At 51.0% G+C, this 19,225-nt stretch overlaps 1 protein-coding gene and 1 long non-coding RNA gene across 6 annotated transcripts; one reads left to right on the top strand and one right to left on the bottom strand.

Moving 5' to 3' along the window:
• The first annotated feature begins 300 nt into the window (after positions 1–300).
• Positions 301–6,188, top strand: LOC131589199 (uncharacterized). 4 transcript variants are annotated; one of them, XR_009279696.1, is made up of 5 exons: positions 301–365; positions 570–738; positions 1,446–1,879; positions 1,969–2,164; positions 6,109–6,187. It is a non-coding gene; the product is annotated as an uncharacterized LOC131589199 (long non-coding RNA). The 4 variants fall into 4 exon arrangements; XR_009279695.1 differs by lacking the exon at positions 301–365 and having other exon boundaries at positions 376–738; XR_009279698.1 differs by lacking the exons at positions 301–365; positions 6,109–6,187 and adding an exon at positions 2,803–4,003 and having other exon boundaries at positions 376–738.
• A 2,870-nt stretch (positions 6,189–9,058) lies between these two features.
• Positions 9,059–18,179, bottom strand: ATCAY (ATCAY kinesin light chain interacting caytaxin). 2 transcript variants are annotated; one of them, XM_058858384.1, is made up of 12 exons: positions 17,933–18,179; positions 13,561–13,625; positions 13,050–13,271; positions 12,609–12,794; positions 12,013–12,115; positions 11,402–11,533; positions 10,849–10,935; positions 10,331–10,429; positions 10,085–10,120; positions 9,924–9,959; positions 9,531–9,566; positions 9,059–9,247 (listed from the first exon to the last, which is right to left on the bottom strand). In XM_058858384.1, the coding sequence occupies exons 1-12, from the start codon at positions 18,091–18,093 to the stop codon at positions 9,238–9,240; spliced, it is 1,173 nt and encodes a 390-aa protein (XP_058714367.1). In that variant the 5' UTR covers positions 18,094–18,179; the 3' UTR covers positions 9,059–9,237. The 2 variants fall into 2 exon arrangements, with proteins under 2 accessions (XP_058714367.1, XP_058714366.1); XM_058858383.1 differs by lacking the exon at positions 9,059–9,247 and having other exon boundaries at positions 9,485–9,566.
• Positions 18,180–19,225: the final 1,046 nt, after the last annotated feature.

The raw sequence follows: 19,225 nt of genomic DNA on the forward strand, positions 1-19,225 counted from the left end.
ACAGTTTGGGGCGGGGGGGTGGTTCAAGTCACATTTTGTGGGGTTCCAGCCCTCTCATTCCACTTTTTTTTGGGTGGGGGAGGTTCAACCCCCCAATACCACATTTTGGGGGGAATTTCATCCTCACAGTGTCACATTTTCAGGGAGTTTGAGCTCCAGTGTGACATTTTTGGGGCTCATCCCAGCCCCGTGTCACACTCTGGCTCTGCACCTGTCCCTCTCCCTCGCTGGCCCCGTGCGCTGCCGTCACCGTCGTGGCCAAAAATAACTTTTTGGCCAGCTTTTCCTTTTCCTAAATTAGTCATGGGGCAGGTGGAAATGTCAGCCCCACCACCATCCCCTCGGGAGCCCGGCGAGCCGCAGAGGTGTGCGGGATATAATTAAGTCGTGATTTTTTTCCTTTGCTGTCTCCCTTCCTTTATTCCCCAGTTCCCATCTGATTATTTGAAACTCGTCCAGCAGTGGCACGGGAAGGAATTTTTCTCGAAACTCCTGAAAAACAAAAAGAAAAAAAAAAAAAGGTGGGGGGAATTAAATCTTAATTTTTTTGGGTTTTTTTTCCTTTTCAGTCAAGCTGTTCAGAGAAAGGAATGTGGAGTGAATCTTCCTGGAATGTCTCTTTACAAGGAATTTTTTGAACAGTTTGTTTTTTGTAAATAGACACAAATTCCTAAACTATTATCTCTCCAGAGAGCCTCCTCCTCCCCAGTTAACTCACATAAAATAAGGCTTTTTAAGGTAAGTTAACTCTACACCTTGTGGAACCTGTGCTTTAATTTGAATTATTCCAGATGTTTCTTAATTGGGGTTCTCTGAGCAATATCAGGCTTTTCAGCAATATTTTTATAAGTTGATAATGTGCATTTTAAAATAATATCTTGCCTTGTTCTCCCTTTTTATAAAACCACTGTGGCAGGATTAAAAGGTCACAGTTAAAAATATTAAAGGTTCCTTGTCCTGCAGTGGGGTGGTAAAAAAATCAGTAAAACCAAATTCGTGTATTTGGGGTCCTGTTTGTCATTTTGCCTTGGGGTCTTCAGCTTTCACAGTGTAAAATCCAAATATCCAGGATTCCAAGGAAGTTTCTGAAGGAATATATGTGTGTGTGTGTATATATATATATTTAGATATTTCCTAATTAATAAAGTATAGGATCCTCCAGATCATTTGGGTTCTGGCATCTTCTTTGCCTCATTGTGCCCCATGGCACCATCCCACTCCTTATTCCTATCCCCATTATCTTCAGGGTACTTCTCCTCAAATTGTGTTTGACATCATTAACTTTTATTCTGACCTGCTCCTGAGCTGTCAGAATTAACTTGAATTTTTCTCTTTCAGGCCTGAGGAAGGAGGTTTGTGGCTTCAAACCTCCTTTGTCTCAGCCCAGCTGTGTCCGTTGAACTAAAATAAAAATAAAAATAAAAATGTTGTTTTTCTCTTCAAAGCTGTTTCTGCTGCTCAGCCACCAGGCCAAAACCAAGTGCTAAAATGAGCTGCTCGTGAATAAACATGAACTTCAAATTAGGGAAATTTTAACTGCCAGAGTCAAGATTCTGGAGGTTTTGCAGGGAAGATATTGAAGGTAAGAAAGGAAATCAGTTTTAAGGTAGAACCTCATGACTTTATGGCTGTGAGTACAGCTGATGAGCTTTTCCAGTCTTAATTCCAATGTTCCCACTGTTATTATTATTGTTATTAGGGGAAATATTAATAAATAATTTGGTTTTTCCTGGAGGAACCTCTGTCACCATCAATTCCAGGGTAAAATGATCATTCCAGTGAAATCTGGAGCTTGGATTCTCAAGCAAACTCAGGGAAGTTGAATTTCCAGCCCTGCTGGGCATTTCCATTTCCCCACATCACCCCTCAACTGACAAAGGTAAAAAAAATTGCTAAATTGTCCTCAAATTGTCTCCTACTCAAGAGTTTTATGCCTTTTATTGTTTTTCTCGCCCATTCCTGAACTAGGAAGTTGTCTGGGTTAAGAAATCCAACTCCAGGGATTGTTTTACTGCATTTGACCTCATGTGAAGGGAAAAAGAAACCAAGAGGCTCCAAAATGGTGTCAAAAGTCCGAGGGGACACCGACCCCGGCCACCTCTGCTCCAGTTCTCTTTGCACTGCAGACCTGCTAATCCAAATATTTTTGGAAAATTCCATCCCAGTGAGTGAGGTTTGCATTCTGCCCAGTTGGATTTGCCTGCAGGGACGTGGCTCGGGGATACAGGAGGGGTTTTTACCCTTGGGAAAGGGTGAAACAAATGAGGATTTGGCCAAAGCTGTATCAAAGGAAACAAGGAACGATTAGTGTTGGAAGCAGACAATAATTGCGGTGGATGGTTTGGGATCAGGGAATCCAGAGCAGTGTCCCACTATCTCCATAAGGAATGTCAACACTTCTGTTTCTTCTGGGAACGGGAGGATTGAAGGACACGGGAACATTTGTTGTTGCTGTTGGGCTTTGTTGAAGCTCCCAGCTGCAAACCCCATTCCTGGCAATGTAAAACTCATTTCTCCTTGATGCAAAAGCTCATTTAAAAACTCATTTCTCCTCAGTGTAAAAGTTCCTTTTCCTCAGTGTAAAAGCTCCTTTCTCCTCAGTGTAAAAGCTCATTTCTCCTTGGTGTAAAAGCTCCTTTCTCTTCAGGGTAAAAGCTCATTCCTCCTCATTTAAAAGCTCATTTCTCCTCATTTAAAAGCTCACTTCTCAGTGTAAAAGCTCCTTTTCCTCAGTATAAAACCTCATTTTTAAACCTTTTGCTCAGCCCCTCAGTGCTGTTCCTTTCCCCACTTTGTTTTCAGGCTCCTCGGGGTGTTTTTCCTCTCTCCCCTGTTCCTGCTCAGCCAGCAGCCACGCTGGGAGCTGGAATTCACCCACATAACTGGAATTCCCAGATTCCTGCCTGGCCTGGGAGCTGCTGCTCCTCTGGAGGTGCCTGCCTGTATTTGGAGATCCCATTCCAGCTGGCTCCTTCCTTCCCAGCAAAACCCACCTCAGCCCAACAACTGCCGGCCCTTCACCCTGCCCAGCTCCAGCAAACTTCACCCAAACCGCTAAAATATGAGTTATGCAAATGCCAGATGTTCAGAAAGGCTTTTTTTAGCCCCGTTTCTGGGCGAGCTGTGCCTCGGTCATCTGAAACTTCCTTTTTTTGGGGCTTGTTTATGGCAGAGATACGTTATCTGCCTGACACTTTACTCATACAAATGCCATTCACCAGGGAGCCTGAATCAAAGACAGGCAATGTTCCCTCTCAAAATGTTATTTTTAGAGTACTAATGTTTACTAAAAGTTCATATAAATATTCTTTGTTCAAACTCGGCTAAATTTAGCAGGGGGCAGTTTAATATTCACGGAGCCATCGGGACATTATTCCCCTGGGATTGTTTAGTTCCTGGGTGCCTGCTGACCTTTCTGCTGCAGAAAGTGACTCATATCTTCTGCGGCTTTAATTCAGAATTTTAATCCTCCCCTAATCATAAGACATTGTTTATGGGATGGGCAAGGTTATGCCAAGGTTATGCCTGCCCGGAGGGGACGTCAGAGGCAAGAAATGGGAGTCATTTTCACTTGGGAATGTTGAAATTTGGAGTTACTTATTCTTTGCAGGACTCTGGGGGAGTTGGGTGGCTCAGAGTCGTTCTCCAAGGCTGGGGAGCTTCCCAAGGCTCCGTGTTTGAAGGAGAACAGGGAAGCAGAACCATCCGGAGAGGAGAATTTGCCGTGAGCCTCAGTGAGGGCAGCAGCTCAGAGCGAGGGAAATGAGGGCAGTGGAATAGCAGACTTAATTAGTGTGAGGTTTAAATGGCTGAAACCTCCTCCTGGTGGCTCCCAGCCAGGAGCTGCCACCATCAGGGTGACATTCCAGCTGCTGGAGATCCCATGGGAGAGCTCACATGGAGGGCTTGGACAAGGCAGGGCTGGGGCTGAGGAAAAGACAGAGGGGAAAAAAACACGGGGGTTTCTAGACCAGTGGTTCCAGACTGGTGGTTCCAGACTGGTGGTTCCAGAGCGGTTCTAGATCGGGTTCTAGATTGGTTCTAGAGCTGTTCTAGACTGGGTTCTAGAGCGGTTCTAGATCGGTTCTAGACTGGGTTCTAGATCTGGTTCTAGAGCGGTTCTAGACTGGGTTCTAGAGCGGTTCTAGATCTGGTTCTAGAGCAGTTCTAGACTGGGTTCTAGATTGGTTCTAGATTGGTTCTGGACTGGGTTCTAGACCCAGGGGTTCTAGACACTGCTTTGGGAAGTGGGATCAGCCTGGAAAAGGGTCCTGGAAGTAGGAGGGACCTCACCAGGAGCTGTGCCAGGGGAATTTGGGATGGAAATCAGGGAAAGGTTCTTCCCCCTCCCGAGGGAACGGGGACGTTCCCAAGCTGCCCGAGCTCCAGGAGCCTTTGGAAAACACGACAGGCTGTGATTGTTGGGGATTGTTAAACAAAAGGTGGAGTCAACAAAAAGCCTCAAACAGGCCCAGAATTTAACCCGAGGTGCCAAGGTGAGCGATCCAAGCGCGTGCTGGGAAAGGAGGGAATGTTCCAGCCCTTCTTCTCTTTTCCTCTCACATCATCACTTTGTTTTCCTGCCCTCAGCTGTAATTCAGTGAATGAATCCTAAAGGATGTGAGTGGGTATTTACTGCTATTTATCTATCTATATTCTGATAACTGGGTATTTACTGATATTTACTGGTTTACCCCCAGTAGGGAGGAGACCTCACCAGAGAGGGACTCAGCCCCAGGCAGGTGAAATCATCCCTTGAAATCACCTCCCTCATCCAGAGGGAAACCGAACTCCTTTAAATGCACATCTCATTTTCAGATGGATAAAACCAGGCAGGATCAACCTCACCCCTCAAGTAGGGGTTGACAGTTCGGGAGAAATCCTCATTATCTTGAGCTGGGAATTTTGATTTGTGTCTGGGACATCAGCCAGGAAGGGAAACCCCTCGGAATATTCATGCTGGAACGAGCTTTTCCTGGAGATTTCCCCACTCAGGAGCTGCAGTCGCTGTCAGGGAAGAGCAGCCCGTGGGAGGACAGAGCTCAGCTCCCAGCTCGTGTGACAGAGGAGGTGGAAAAATGCTGATTTTCACTCAGCTGCTAAAGGTAGATTGAAATTGGAAAAGATTTTTCTGTCTGGAGGCAAACCCAAGCTTCTTCTTTTCTTTTTTTTTTTTTTAATTCCACACAGAGAATTCCCAAAATCCCACCCATCCCTGCCCTCTTGGAAGTCACTCCTCGTGTGTTTGAGTTCATAATTCAATTTCCAGTCATGGTATTAATTAGATTATAAAAATATATGTAAAAATAATATGAGATTAAGCAATTTGAGACGAGCAGGGTTCTGTACAGGTTGATAGAAACCCAAGGAAAGGAATTTTTTTCAGGGTTCTTTCCTAAAGCTGATGGAAACTGGGAAAGAATCCTCCAGAACAGGAGTTATTTTAGTAAAAACACTTGGAATTTTGCAGTGTCAGAATTTCCAGGGAGGCCTTTCTTCAAGGGAATGACATCCAAACAAAAAATTTTCCTCATATTTTCAACATGAAGCCAAATCCTAAATAAAATCTCCCGACAGAAGGAAGGGTTGGCAGAAGGATTAGTCTCATTTTAATTGAATATCCACAGATTTTATGGAATAATACAAAGCAAAACTCAGGGTACAGATGAACAGTCTGTTAGCACAAACCACCTAATCACAACCACTGCAGAAAAAAATGACATTTCACACGTTTGTACAGGTGGGGTTGGGCTGGAAAGGAACAACAAAAAAAAAAGACCCCTGGGATTGTGGTTTATTGTGCTGGGGAGTTCTGGACTCCACCAAAACCTGCTGCGTTTCTGGCTGCCAGGACGGAAGGAAAGAAGGAAATAGAAAAGAGAAAAATGTGCTTTTTGTGTTTGGAGCCAGTTTTTTGCTCCTTTCTCCTGCTCCAGGCCAATCCCAGCTCATCACCACCAGCCTTTCCTCGACTCCTGGGTTTTTTGAAATCCTCTGAAAAAGAGGATTGGTTGCCTTTAAAACCTTTCCTGCACGTTTTTTGGGGGAAAAAAGAGATGGAAAAATTACCATGAGGGAAGCTTTGAATATCCACTCACATTTTCACAGCACTGGACAGAAAGAAATGGGATGAATTATTCCAGTGGAACCTCCGGCAGCATCCCAGGCTTGACTCCTCGTGAACCACAATAAAAATGACTGGACTGTCCCAAATCTGGGCGATTCTCTGTGAAAAACCTGAAAAGTTGGAGCTGTCTGGAGCTGAGGAGGGCCTGGGATAAATCCTCAAAGAGAGGCAAAGGGAATTCCTGCTCTGGAATCAACTGTACAGGAAGAGATTGGATTTTTCAGGCTGATGTGGAGTGAATTGAGGCCCGGCCATTAAACACACGAGTAAAAACACCAGGATTTCAGTGAATGTGGGAATAAAAGAACCTTTTCTGCAGCTAAAATGTGACTTCCCATGGATTCACCAGGAAGAAAAATCTCAGGAAAAGTCAAATCAGACCAGAAACTGCTGAATACAACCCAGGGAACTGACGAATGAAAATCTTGATCCTGCAGGGATGTGAGGCGGGAACAGAGCCTGCTGCACGTCTGGGACACCGAGCAGTCCAGCGGTATTGCTAAAGGGACGAAGTTTTATTTCATTTTATTCTTTAAACATATTTATATATTTATAGACTGGTCAAAGTTCCACTGGAAATGCACTTTTACCAGCAGCAGTGCAGATTTCTCCCCATCCAGCTGAGATTTGTCGCTCCACCTTTGGGACAGGGATGGTTTTTTATTTCTGTTTCTGTCCAAGAATTTGTAGCTTTTTGTTTTGCAACAATGTCTAAAATCACTGGTTGAAAAAACTTAATGATAATTAATTTTTTTCTTTTATTTTGCTGCTATAAAATGCGCTTTTGGCATTTCTGATTTCTCCTTGGTGGGGCTGCAGGTTCTTCTCTGTGTTGAAAAGACATAAAAACATTTTCCATGTATCCATCCATCCATCCATCCAGGAACATAAACTTTCCACACTCATAAAACTCTGTGAATAATTAAAATCCAGTGCACACCACTTGGAGTGCTCCATCACAAAGTGCACTTTTTGAAACAAACAAACAAAAAAAAAAAATTCCAAGAGGTTAAAAATTGACATTTGCATGGAAACCACTGCCCGCCTCTGTCTCGTGAAGGGAAATTGGGATCTGTCCTTTTTCCAGCTGAAATTCCCTTCCTCTGAAGGAATTACTTGGAAAAATGTGAATTTTCGTTGTCAGATCTGCTCATTCTGTATTTTTTTTATCTTCTGAAAGTGCAGACAGAGCGGTTTTGGGGAGGAATTAACCAAAAAGCACATTCTGGTGTGGAGACTGCTGAGGATCCAGAGCCCCCACGTGAAAGGAGATTTGGATTCCTTATCTCCCACGTCCATGTTTTCCATGGATACAGCAGTATTTTTGAACGTTTTTTGATGCACAAAAGCTTTCTAGGGTTGGATTTTGAACCCATCATTCAATGTTTTATCCACTTTATTTATTGTATAATTGCAAACTTCCCTTGCAGTGCCCAGCGTGGGTCACGCTCTCGGTGGAAAGCTGATGATTCTTCTCTAAATCCATAAACTTGGAATATTTTGTCGATATTTGTGTTACAATGAACTTTTTTAGTGCTTTTTTTCAGATGGAATGTGGAAATTTTTTTCCATCTTCAGCCTCTGGGTTGGTGCTCTGCTTTCCATGCAAAGGTGTGGGCAGGAGATCCATCCGTGGCTGAGGAGAACATCTCAAATGAGAATTAAGGTTAAAAAGAACTTTTGGTGCTTCCTTGGAGCATCCAGGGGAAGAAGGATCTCATCCAGAGTGGTTCTGTTCACTGACAGGAAGAGAAAAGCAGCTTTGTGTGTCCAGAGGAGCCACCCCTGCCTTCAGGAAAAATCCTGCTGTGCCAGAATTCTCCTCCTTGAAGCGATGAGATGGGCAGGGAATTCTTCATCTGAGGGTGTTTGAGAGGGGTTTTACCCGACCACGGAATCAGGGAATCCTGGAATGATCTGGAGGGAACTTCAATCCCACCCAATCCCACCCTGGGCAGGGACCCCTTCCACCATCCCTTGGGCACTGCCAGGGATCCAGCCCGAGCCATGCAAGCTGGCTGTGGAATCAGGAGTTTCCAAAGAATTTTGGCCAGACCCTTGTTCCTTAATTTCTTTCCCCCTCTCCTTCGCTCACAGAATCCTCACGAGTCCAAAATGCGAATTCCGAGAGCCGATGTCGCACCTGCACCCCCCGGCTCCAGAGCCTGGCCCTGTGTCCTGTGCTCTCCCAGGGCATTTCCCAGGCAGGAATGCTGATGGATGAGGCTCTCCTGAGGGAAACTTCCAAGGTTTTAGCAGCTCCTAGGAGGCACCAGCAGCGAGTGATTGTCCAGTGGTGCAAGATCCAGACACGGGAAACTTCCCTAAGGCTCCTTCTAAAGCCAGACCCGTTGGCATGTGTGCGTCCAGGAGAGGGTTCTGTGGAATTTTCCATTCCAAATGATCCATGTGGGATCCCTCCAGAGCCTCACACACCGGGATGGGACAAACCAGGAATAAAACCATGAAAAAGCCATGGGATTTCCTCATGGGAATGAGTTAGGGAGGAAGTGGAGATGATGGAAGCTGGCAGTGCTGCCGAGGGCCTGGGCACTCGGGATCTTCAGGAGGAAACTCACACTGGCTGTGAAAATGAGGGAAAAGCTCTTTCCATTGCCCGTGGTCGTTATTCCCGGGGCTGGCAGCTTTTGGGATGTCCTGGAAAACGCAAAAGGGCTCCGCGCTGGCCAGCAGCGAGTGCAGGGAAGGGTTTATAATTTAAACCAAAAATAAATTCTCTTTCTGGGCTGGGGATTCATGGACTGGAGGATGCTCTTGACTTACTACAAGGATACACAGCGAGTATTTGCACTGTGCCAGTGCTCTCCACAGACCATTCCTGAAACACACCAGAACCTGTCCTGAAAAGTGCTGTTCTTGCTTCGTTTTCTGGGGGGTTCATTTGGTTTTTGTTCTTTTTTTTTTTTTCCTAAAGGATAGCGATTCCCAAAAGGTTAAAGGACTTTGCATCTTGGAGGCAGAGGAGGCAGGCTCCAGGATTTACAGGGCTTGGAAGAAGGTGGTGGCAAGGTCTTGTCCCCAAAGGTCGTTGAGGTGGGTGACTGCCAGGCTGCTCCTTCTCCTACTCCATTCCTCAGTGCTGCTCCCACTCAGGACATGCTGGGCAGAAAAAGAGAGACAGGAGGGGTTTCCAGGCAGCAAACTGAGGTAGGAAATGTTATTATTGCCACCACATCAACAAAAAATGAGTGAATTTGGGTGAAACTGTTCACAAAAGTGTGTTGGGGACACAGATGGTGCCAGTCATGGTTTCATGGGCGGAGGGGACAAAGCCTTGGGTGACACCAGGCTGGGGGATCCTGGGCCTAAGCCAGGCTTGGCTTTCCTGGTCATGGATCACAAATGCCAGGGAATCTGTCCCAGACACACAAACAGCTCAAACCTGGTTTCCTGATCCTCTGCTGGGGGCACGGGCCTGCTGCAAAGAGAGGACAAAATAAGGGAATCTCCAGCACAAACCAATCCCCCCTCTCTGCCCTGAGCTCCTGGCTATTTCTTGGAATAAATTCAGCCTCATCCACTGGATGTTTCCCTGTTCCCCCTCAGGAATTGGAATGAGAGGCTGTTTCACTCTGATCAGGGCCTAAACCTCTTATCCTGGCAAAGGATCTTGTCTTCCAAACCCCTCCAGAACTTCCCTTCCCTACAGTTCCAGCCTTCAGCAGCTCCTGAACACTCTGGGAATGTCCATGTGGGTCCCAGGGGTGCTACCAAGCCGTGGGGCTGTTCTCATCCCCAGAGATTGTTGGAGGGAAGGATAAATCAGAGTTCTTACCTTTCCCTCTCAGCCATGTCTTGCTTCTCCTCTGCCCTGTAAAGACAAATCCCGTCGGGAATCCGTCCCCCCGTGGGAAGGAGGGAGACTCCAGTGCCTTTCTGTGGTGATGGATGGGGAACAGCCACTGTTCATCCCATCCCTCCCCAAATTCATCTTACCTTTCTTTTCTGGCCTTGATCCTCTCTTCTTCATACCTGCAACAAAGACAAAACATCCTTTAAACGCTGCTGCTGGCTTTTAGTCACGTTTAGTGCTGGCTCTGAGGGTGCCAGGAGCTCCAAGCTGCCACAGTCTGGCTGGCACCGGCTTTTCCCTGGGCTCTGCCTTCCCAATCCATGGATTTTGGCCCAGCCCCAGCTCTGTGCTGCCCCTCCCCAGAGCCCCAGGGTCCCTGTGGCACTCACTGGAGGACGCAGTCCGGGATCTGCACGTGCTCCATGGGGATGAGTTGCTCCAGTTCCTCCAGGCTGTGGACATACTGGATCTTATTGATAAACTTCACACTGGCAGAGAGAGATAGAGGGAGAGGAGCAGTGCCACCCCAGTGGCTCCTAAAAACACCTCTGGAGGTGTCACTGGAAGTGTCTGAGAGATGCAGGACAAGTGACAGCTTCACCTTGCTCACCCCTGCCGAAGGTCTGACAAAATCTGGTTTGTGAGATGAAACCCCAGGGGGCCACTGGGGCTGTGCCAGGGATTTGGGATGGAAATCAGGTGCTGGGCAGTGCCCAGGCTCCCCAGGGAATGGGCACATTCCCAACCCTGCCAGAGCTCCAGGAGCCCTTGGACAGCGCTCTGGGGCAGGGAGGGATTGTTGGGGTGTCAGTGCAGGGCTGGATGATCCCTGTGGATCCCTCCAAACTGAGGATATCCCGTGACCCTGTGATTCCAAACCCCAATGATTTGGGGACGTTGTGCTCACCTGATGAAGGGTCTGGAGATGGCCAGCACAGTCCGGATGAACCACGACGGGTGCACGATGATCAGGGCCTTGAGGTTCTTCCTCAGCCTGGGGACAGGGCAAGGGACAGAGTGTCACATTCCAGGGACCTTTCCTAAACTGCCCTGAGCTGTGCTGGGCTCTAACAGGAGCTGTGGTGCTGATCAGCCTCAGGTAAAACCCCTTGGGAAGCTCATCCCAGCTCAGCAGGATATGGGAGCGCTATATATATCACTAGATCCAAAATAAATTAAAAAATAAAATATAAAGTGTAAAATAGAAATAAAAAATAAACCAAAATACTCCAAGGCCAGGTTGGACAAGGCTTGGAGCAAGCTGGGATAGTGGAAGGTGTCCGTGCCCACGGCAGGGGAGTGGAACAGGAAGATTTTTGAGGTCCAATCTGGCAGGTGTAAGGAAAGCGGGACTGGCTCAGACTCATTCCTGTTGAAGAACAGCATCTGATTGTCCTTTGAATTGTAGGATGGGCAGAGGCCTGGGGCTGATGAGGAGGCCCCAGCAGCAGGGTTCTCACCTTCTGTCAATCATCTGGTAGCATTTCTTCAGCCAGCCCAGGCCTGGCATCCTCCTGCGGGGCGTGGCCCCGTTCAGGTACACGATCATGTAGTCCTCGGCCACCAGCAGCTCCAGGCTGCTGATCACGTACCTGGCAGGGGGTGACCAAAAGGGACCCAAATGAGACTCAAAAAACATCTCTTAGATTTCACCCCCATGTCCCCCTGGAACAGCTCCAGAGCCTTTCTTTGCAGGTCTTGGGAGAGGTTTGGTGTCCCGGGGTGTCCCTCAGGGATCAGCAGTTTGTGCCCTGCTGGTCACCCCAGCTCCTCTCCGTGCCCAGCAGCAGCGTCTCCCAGCTGGGCAGCGATCCCAGCACGCTCCAGCCTGGGTGCCAGTCCATCCCAGGAATAATTAACTGGAATATTTGAATGGTTTGGCTTGTTGGACTCGGAGCTGGGGCCGGTGTCCCACCCGTGCCGCTCGCTCCAGCCTGCAGCTGCCCACTGGGAGCGCTGGGCTTGGATCCAGACCCATCCCAGCTGAGATTCCGGATGCCACGGACACAGGGAAGCTGTTGTGCTGCTTGCCTCACCCTCCTGTCCCTCCCAGAGCTCCGCAGGCACTCACAGGAAGAGGTTTTCCATGATGTAGTGATAATCTGCCAGGTTGCTGTCCGGGAGGTAGCAGGCGGCAAAGACGATGATGGCGTTGAGACCTTCCCCATAGTATCCTGGCAAAGAAACACAGGTGACGCTTTCCAGGGAAAAACAGGAGAGCTGAGGGAGAAACAGCACTGAAATTTGCTCCTGGGGTGCTTTTTGTGTCTCTGCTCAGCGCCAGGTGAGCGTTTCTCTCTTCAGCCTCATTCACGGGGAGATCTCCCGCTGGTTTTGGCTGTAATGTGGATTTGGGGTTCAGAGAAAGGGTTTGGGGGTTTAAAAGCCGGGTGATTCCTTGGCTTTGCTTTGATTTGGGAAACAGATCTGACTGCACACGTGTGGACCCTGGAGCATGTCAGGGACTGCTCTTCTCCCTCCAGATGTCAATTCTACAATCACTAAATATTTTTAGCACCATCTCAGCACTTTTGTGCCTCTCTGCCACGCACAGGTACCAAAAAACCAGAGATTTTCCCCCCAAACAGGACCCAGCCAGCCTTGGTGTCCCCTCCAGCACGACACAGAGGGACAAAGCCACCCATGCTGTGGCCACCCTGAGCTCACCTCCGTGCGTCACCACCCTCATGTAGGGTTTGATCATCTGGAGGTCGATCCTGTGCTCCTGCTCGCCGATGATGACGGTTCTCCAGAGCCGGCCGTTGGTGGCACTGCCATCCTCTGTCCCCCCGTCCCCAAACAGGTCTGCGCTGTCCCCGGGCATGTTCTTGGCCGTGGCCACGGGGGTGTCATCTGGGAAAGGGACAAAGAGTTCTGCCTTGAAGAGAACGTGGGAAGGGCTTTGGTAACCCCAGGGACGATGCTCTGATCATGTTTCACCTCCAGCCTTGATCTCTGCTGGTTTATGGGCTTTAAATCTTGCCCAAATATTATAGAAATGACTTTGAAATCTCCCTCTGCTTATCAGTCCTCAGCTGCTGTCAAAAGTCTTTAAAATGAGGCTAAAAACCACCCCAACCCCTGGAAATGTTTTTTCCAGCCTTTTACCTTCCCATTCCAGTTCGTTCCCATTGCCCAGGAATTCGAGGGAATCTGTCTCATCAGGAGTTTCAATATCGTCCACATTGATGTCCAGGTCATCTGGTGTGTCCAGGAAATCATCAGAGAGGATGGAGCCCTCGCTCTGGTCCAGGGAAATGTTGATTTCAGGTGCAACAAGTGTCTTCCGCTTCCGATGGGCCCCGTTAAAGTTCAGAGTGTTGGGAGGAGCTGGAGTTAAAAGGGAAACAACTGACAGGGTGTCCTGTGGCTGGATCCTCGGAGCAAGACATCCCCACGGAGCATTCCATGATGGAATACGGATCTGGAGCCCTCAGGACTGGAGGGCACTGGGATGGAAGTGCCCACACCCCTGAGAGCCCGGGTTCCTCCCCCAGGAAAGATGAACCACTTCAAATCCTCGCTGGTTTCCTCTCCCACAGAAGGATTTTTTTAGTGGAGAGCCCAAGGCTTTCTCCCTGCCTCAGTTTCCTCGGCTCTGGAGAGGGTTGGTACTTACAGGACGTGGTCTCGTCTTCCGTGGGGCTTCCCAGTGACTCCATCCCCGTCTCTTCTGGGAGAGGCCTGCAGGACACGAGGGAGAAACACAGCAGGGAGCAGGGGATGCTTAGGGAAAAGGAATTCTGAGAGTGGGGAAAGCACACTGTGCTCTGCCCCTTCCCTTTTCCCAGCCAGCTCATCCTCAGGGGTTCCCTCAGGGAATTCAGGATCTGTGCTTCCCTCCTGGAGTGCTGTGCAATCCCCTCTCACCTCCAAACCATCCCAAGGGATGAAAAATCCAGCCAGGGAGCAAATCCTCACCCCAGACCACCTTGGCAACATTCTCCTTCTCCTTCTCCTCCTCGTTTTTTCTCTAGGAACTCCTGGGGCTCCTCATTAGGGCACCAGGGAGGCCCCTCTGTGCTCCGTGCTCTGTCCCTGTTCCCTGGCCACAACCCACAGGGAGGGATGCTTTGATCCCAATCCATCTCAGTTTTATCCAAAGGCCGGCCACAACCCCCTTTCCCGGGAAGCAGCTTCTCCTTGGTGCTGGCTCTGCTTGGGAACCCCAAATTGTCACCTCAGCCCCCACGGGGTGACTCCCAGCCCCTGCTGAGGTTTGAATTCCAAGCGTCAGCACTCCAGCCCCTATTTTGGAGCCAGAGGCCATCCCAGCCCTCTTTTCCTGGGATTTGCAGCCTCTCGTGCTCGGCTCCTGCACCCTCCTGGTTCAAATCACGGCCCCTGCAGCTGGAGGCATCGATGCATTTGAAAGTTTTCCTTGCTAAAATCAATCCACAGGGCTTGGCTGTCGCCCTTTGGGAGCTGCTGTGTGGGGATCTGGATCCGGGCTGTGGCCAGGAACCTTTGCTGTGGCTGAGCCTCGCTCTCCGCTGCCCACCCCGGGCATTCCCGGCTGCTTTTCCCCTTAGCTGGAGCTGGGACTCCATTCCTGTCCCCTGGAATTCTCTGCCTTTGACATTTCTTGACCAAACCCCGCCAACTCCACAAGTTCACATTTAAGGCAGGTTTGTGTTTAAGACATCTCCTGCCCAGGAGCTGTAAAATCCTGCTGCTGGGACAGTTCCCACGGAGCAGGAGAAACGCAGGGATTTTAGGGATGAGGACGGGCCTGTGCAGAGGTCGCTGACAGCCACACAGGAGGGGAGGTGACAACGGGGACAGGATCCAACCCAGCTCTGCCCTGCTCCTCTTCCGCTGCCATGACGCCGGGGCCAGCGGCCAAATTAAACCCTATAAATATGTAGATTAAGGGATAATCCTCTGCTGCTGGCCCTTGTGTATTTATGAGAGACGAGGAGCCCACCAAAGGCACCCCGGGGACCTCGGGGGCTGCCCGGACACCCCGGTCCCCTCCAGCTGCTCCTGTCCCCAGCGAGGTGCGGCTGTTTGTCCGTCCGGGAGCAGCGCCCGGCACGATTCGGTGCCACAGAAAGGGGAGGGGAGCGGGGCAGCCGCTGCTGAGTACGTGCGGCAGCTGCTGCCTCATCCCGGGATCCACCTCGGGACGGGCCGAGGGGAAGGAAAAGCCTTCCTTACCTTCCCCGAGGCTGCTGCAGTCACCGCCTCCCGCGGAAATCCTCCCGGCACAGCGCGCTCGGCCCCGGATGCCGAATTCGGGGGGCGCGGGGCTTTGCCCGAGGCTCGGGGGGCTCCGCTCTGCTCCGGGCCCGTCCCCGGTGCCCGGTGCTCGCGGGGAGGGAGCGGGCACGGCGGGATGAGGGGCGGGATGCGGGGATGGATGCGGGGATGGATGCGGGGATGGATTCAGGGATGGATTCAGGGATGGATGCAGCGATGGATGCAGGGATGGATGCAGGAACGGATGTAGCGATGGATGCAGGGATGGATGCAGGAACAGATGCAGCGATGGATGCAGGGATGGATGCAGGAACGGATGCAGCGATGGATGCAAGGCGGGATGCAGCGATAGATGCAGGAACGGATGCAGCGATGGATGCAGGAACGGATGCAGCGATGGATGCAGGAATGAGCATGCTCCCGCTCCGCGCCGCCCGCGCCTCGGTTACGGCATCCCCGCCCCGGGCCGGCCGGGCCGAGCCGGAGATCAAAGCCCGGCAGCAGCGAGGATCCGCCCGCTCCGCTCCCCCGGCTCCTCCTCGCACGGGCAGGAGCTGCTCCCGCAGGAGCTTCCCAGGAAATGCTGGGAATGTCGCGCCGTGGCCTCGGGGAGCGGCTGGGTTCTGTTTTCCCGGCCCAGATCTCTGTCTAGGATGTGGCTTTTCATTTTTTTTTATTTTTTATTTTTTTTCCCCTGCTTTTCGGGGCAAGATTGGCTAATGGCAGGCAGGCAAAAATAGCTCTGCAGCAAATCAGCTGCTGGAGAGCCGCTGTCCCACATGCAGCAGCTTCTGCCCTATTATTCCAACGCTTCCAGCGGGGAAGCGGCTGGAAAAGGACAATTTATTTATTTTTACTGCGAGTAGAACCCAGCTGGCCTTCCCTGCTTTGCCTGGGGGCTGTTTGGGCTCTGTCTCGCATCATTCTGCTCGAATCCCTCTGGAGGAGGCTGGGGAGCTCGTCCTGAGGGCTCCGGGCTCATCCCGGCCCCGCTCACATCCCTTTGCCTCTTCCCAGCTTTCATTCCCGAGGCGTTTTCCTGGGTTTGGTGGTGCTGGGGGATTTCCAGGAGAGATTTCCCTGGAAGATTTGGTGGGGTTTGCTGCTGGCATGGGCAGGACAGAGCTCAGGTTGGGGCCGAGGTGTCCTGGAGATTTATCCCAGGTTTTCTAGGGAGCTCTGGGACAAAATTTTCCTTTCTACACCTTGATCTCCTGTCTGTATCCTCTGAGCAGCCTGGTCTGGTGGAAGGAGTCCACATCCTTGGGAGGAAGATGAGTTTTAAGGTCACTTCCAACCCAAACCATTCCATGATTTCCATCCATCCATCCATCCATCCATCCATCCATCCATCCATCCATCATCCATCATCCATCCATCCATCCATCCATCCATCCATCCATCCACCCATCCATCCATCATCCATCATCCATCCATCACCTATCCATCCATCATCCATCCATCCATCCATCCATCCATCCATCATCCATCCATCATCCATCCATCCATCCATCCATCCATCCATCCATCCATCCATCCATCCATCATCCATCCATCCATCCATCCATCATCCATCATCCATCCATCCATCCATCCATCCATCCATCCATCCATCCATCCATCCATCCATCATCCATCCATCCATCCATCCATCATCCATCCATCCATCCATCATCCATCCATCCATCCATCCATCCATCCATCATCCATCCATCCATCATCCATCCATCATCCATCATCCATCCATCCATCATCCATCCATCATCCATCATCCATCCATCCATCCATCCATCCATCCATCCATCCATCCATCCATCCATCCATCCATCCCCACACTTCTCTCTCCTTTTACTCCATTAAAAACCAGGGGAGAGCCCGATTCTGGCAGGGATCCAGCTGCTCTTCTCCCAGAGGGAAAGAAATTCCACCCTGGGAACGCCGGGGCCCCCCGGGAGGCAGCGGAAGGACAAACGGCGTCCTGTGGGATGCAGCACAGAGGGGCTCACACAGGGATGCAGCTGGAGCTGGGATGAACAGAGCCAGGCTCATCCCAGGGGAACAGGAGCCCCTTTCTCTGGGGCTGCAGCTGCAGCAGGGGCTGGGGCTGGCCCCGGGTGCCCAGCAGGGCTCAGAGCCAGATCCCCCCCAAAGGGAGCCCTGGAGACCCCCCAGGACCATCCCAGTGCCCAGGCAGGGTCACCTGGAGCAGGAATGTGTCCAGAGAGGGAGAATCTGCACCTGCCCCGGGGCTGGGAGCTCTGGGGGTGGGAATGAGGGTGGGAATGGGGGTTCAGAGCACCTGGGGTGGGTTTTGGCACCTCTGGGCAGCTGCTGGAGTGGCTCTGAAGGTGGAAGGTGCCACTTTGGCACCTCCTGTCGCCCCCACACCTCCTTTCCCAAGGATGGCACCCATCGGGATTCACTGCATCCCAATGGCAAATTCCTGGCACAGCAGCACCAATCTGCCTGATTCAGAGCCTGGGAAGGAGTCCATAAATCCATAAATCCACTCCCATATCCATCCATCCACCCTCCATCCCTCTGTGGATCCCTCTATCCACCCCAACCTCCCCGTGCTCCGCACCCAGCTCCTTCCCCTGCCCACACAGGGCTGCCAAAATCATCCCAAAATCAGAGCAGCTCCAAAAATTCTCAGCTCCTGTTGGAGTTCAGGCTCCTGGTGCCTCTGAAGCCGTGGGAAGGACCCTCCCACTCCACGCCCTGATGGTTTCTCACAGGAAAAAAAATAAAATTCTCCTGTTTTTGTTTCTGTTTTTCAGGGAACACACCTGGGGAAGTCCTCGTCTTGCCATTCCTCCTTCACATCCACATTCTCCATCCGCAGCGTGGCCTCTGTGGTTCCCATGGCTCTCAGGGAGGGCTGGAGCCAGCAGATCCCAGCAGGAAGCTCAGGCTGGAAAGGGGAGGCAGAGAGGTTGGCACGGAGCATCCCGAGCTGGGAGCAGCCACTGCTCCGTGGAAGAGCAGTGTGAGGGCTGCTTGTGTGGATAAAACAGCGAAACTCGGGGTTCTGGGGCTCCCTGACACATTTTGGAGCAGAAGGAGGAGGTGAGGTTGGTCCTGTGGTTGTTCAGATCCCAGCTCATCTCCCTGGGGAGCAGCACTGATACCCACACATTTCCCCTTCTTGCTTCTCCTTCAATCCCAATCCCATAAATCCCTCTCTGCCCAGGGCAGGGAGATGTGGCTGAGAGGGGTGAGCTCCTCCCTGGGACATTCCCAGATCCCACATTTCTGGATTGGATGGAAGTTTCCAGCCCTGGCTCTCCTGGCAGAGAGATCCCTGAGCCTGCTGCGTGTCCCTGCTCCTTTGGGACATGGGGGGATGAGGAGGCCTCACAGGGATGTCCTTCCCACCCCTGAGGATTCACATTCCTGCCTTGCTCCAGGTAACCCAAACCAGACTCCAAAACCCTGGGGCAGCTCAGCTTGGGGTGTGTTCCCAGCCTGACCTCTCTCCTGCACTTTGGGAACAAGTTCAGATCCAGCAATCCTGGATTCCACCCACACTGAGCCCCAGGGTTCCTTAGAACCATATCTATAAATATATATTTTTTTTTTTTTTTGCTTCACTGAAAGGTTCCTGCTACCAGACCAAGAAATCCAAACCTTTGTACCCAATTCCTTGGGCCTGCAGCTCCCAACAAAGCCTGGCTCAGGATTCAGAACCAATCCTGGCTGGTCAGGGGGAGCAGAAACCCCATTCCCAGCGGGATCCTGCCCCGAGGGAGCGAGGCCATGCCCGATGTGCTCCAGAACCTGCTCAGGTGGGATCAGCTCCTGAGCTGGGCCCAGCCTCAGCCACTGCAGGGTGGCTCAGAACGCTCCCCCCGAGCTCTGCCCTCACACTGGGGACTGGCTGGGGAGGAACACCCAGGAATTGGGGTTTTTTTTTAGGATGAGGGGTCTGGGGTGGTTCCTGGGGCTGCTGCGTCCGTCCCCAGTGCAGGAGATGAGCCCTGAGCACTGCCCGTGGCTGTGCAGCCTTTCCCAGGGCTTTTCCTGCTGCCTTTGGAAGCCGGGAACGCTCTGCAGGAGATAAATCCGGCTGGATTTGCTTC

The sequence above is a fragment of the Poecile atricapillus genome, chromosome 28 (assembly GCF_030490865.1).
Source record: "Poecile atricapillus isolate bPoeAtr1 chromosome 28, bPoeAtr1.hap1, whole genome shotgun sequence".
Classification (NCBI taxonomy): Eukaryota; Metazoa; Chordata; class Aves; order Passeriformes; family Paridae; genus Poecile; species Poecile atricapillus.

Coding starts and splice junctions, on each gene's coding strand:
- ATCAY (XM_058858383.1), bottom strand. CDS start 18,093: ATGCTCCGTGCCAACCTCTCTGCCTCCCCTTTCCAGCCTGAGCTTCCT. Junction 12,116..12,608: donor GAGGGTGGTGACGCACGGAG/GTGAGCTCAGGG, acceptor TTTCTTTGCCAG/GATACTATGGGGAAGGTCTC. Junction 10,430..10,848: donor ATCTCCAGACCCTTCATCAG/GTGAGCACAACG, acceptor TCTCTCTGCCAG/TGTGAAGTTTATCAATAAGA.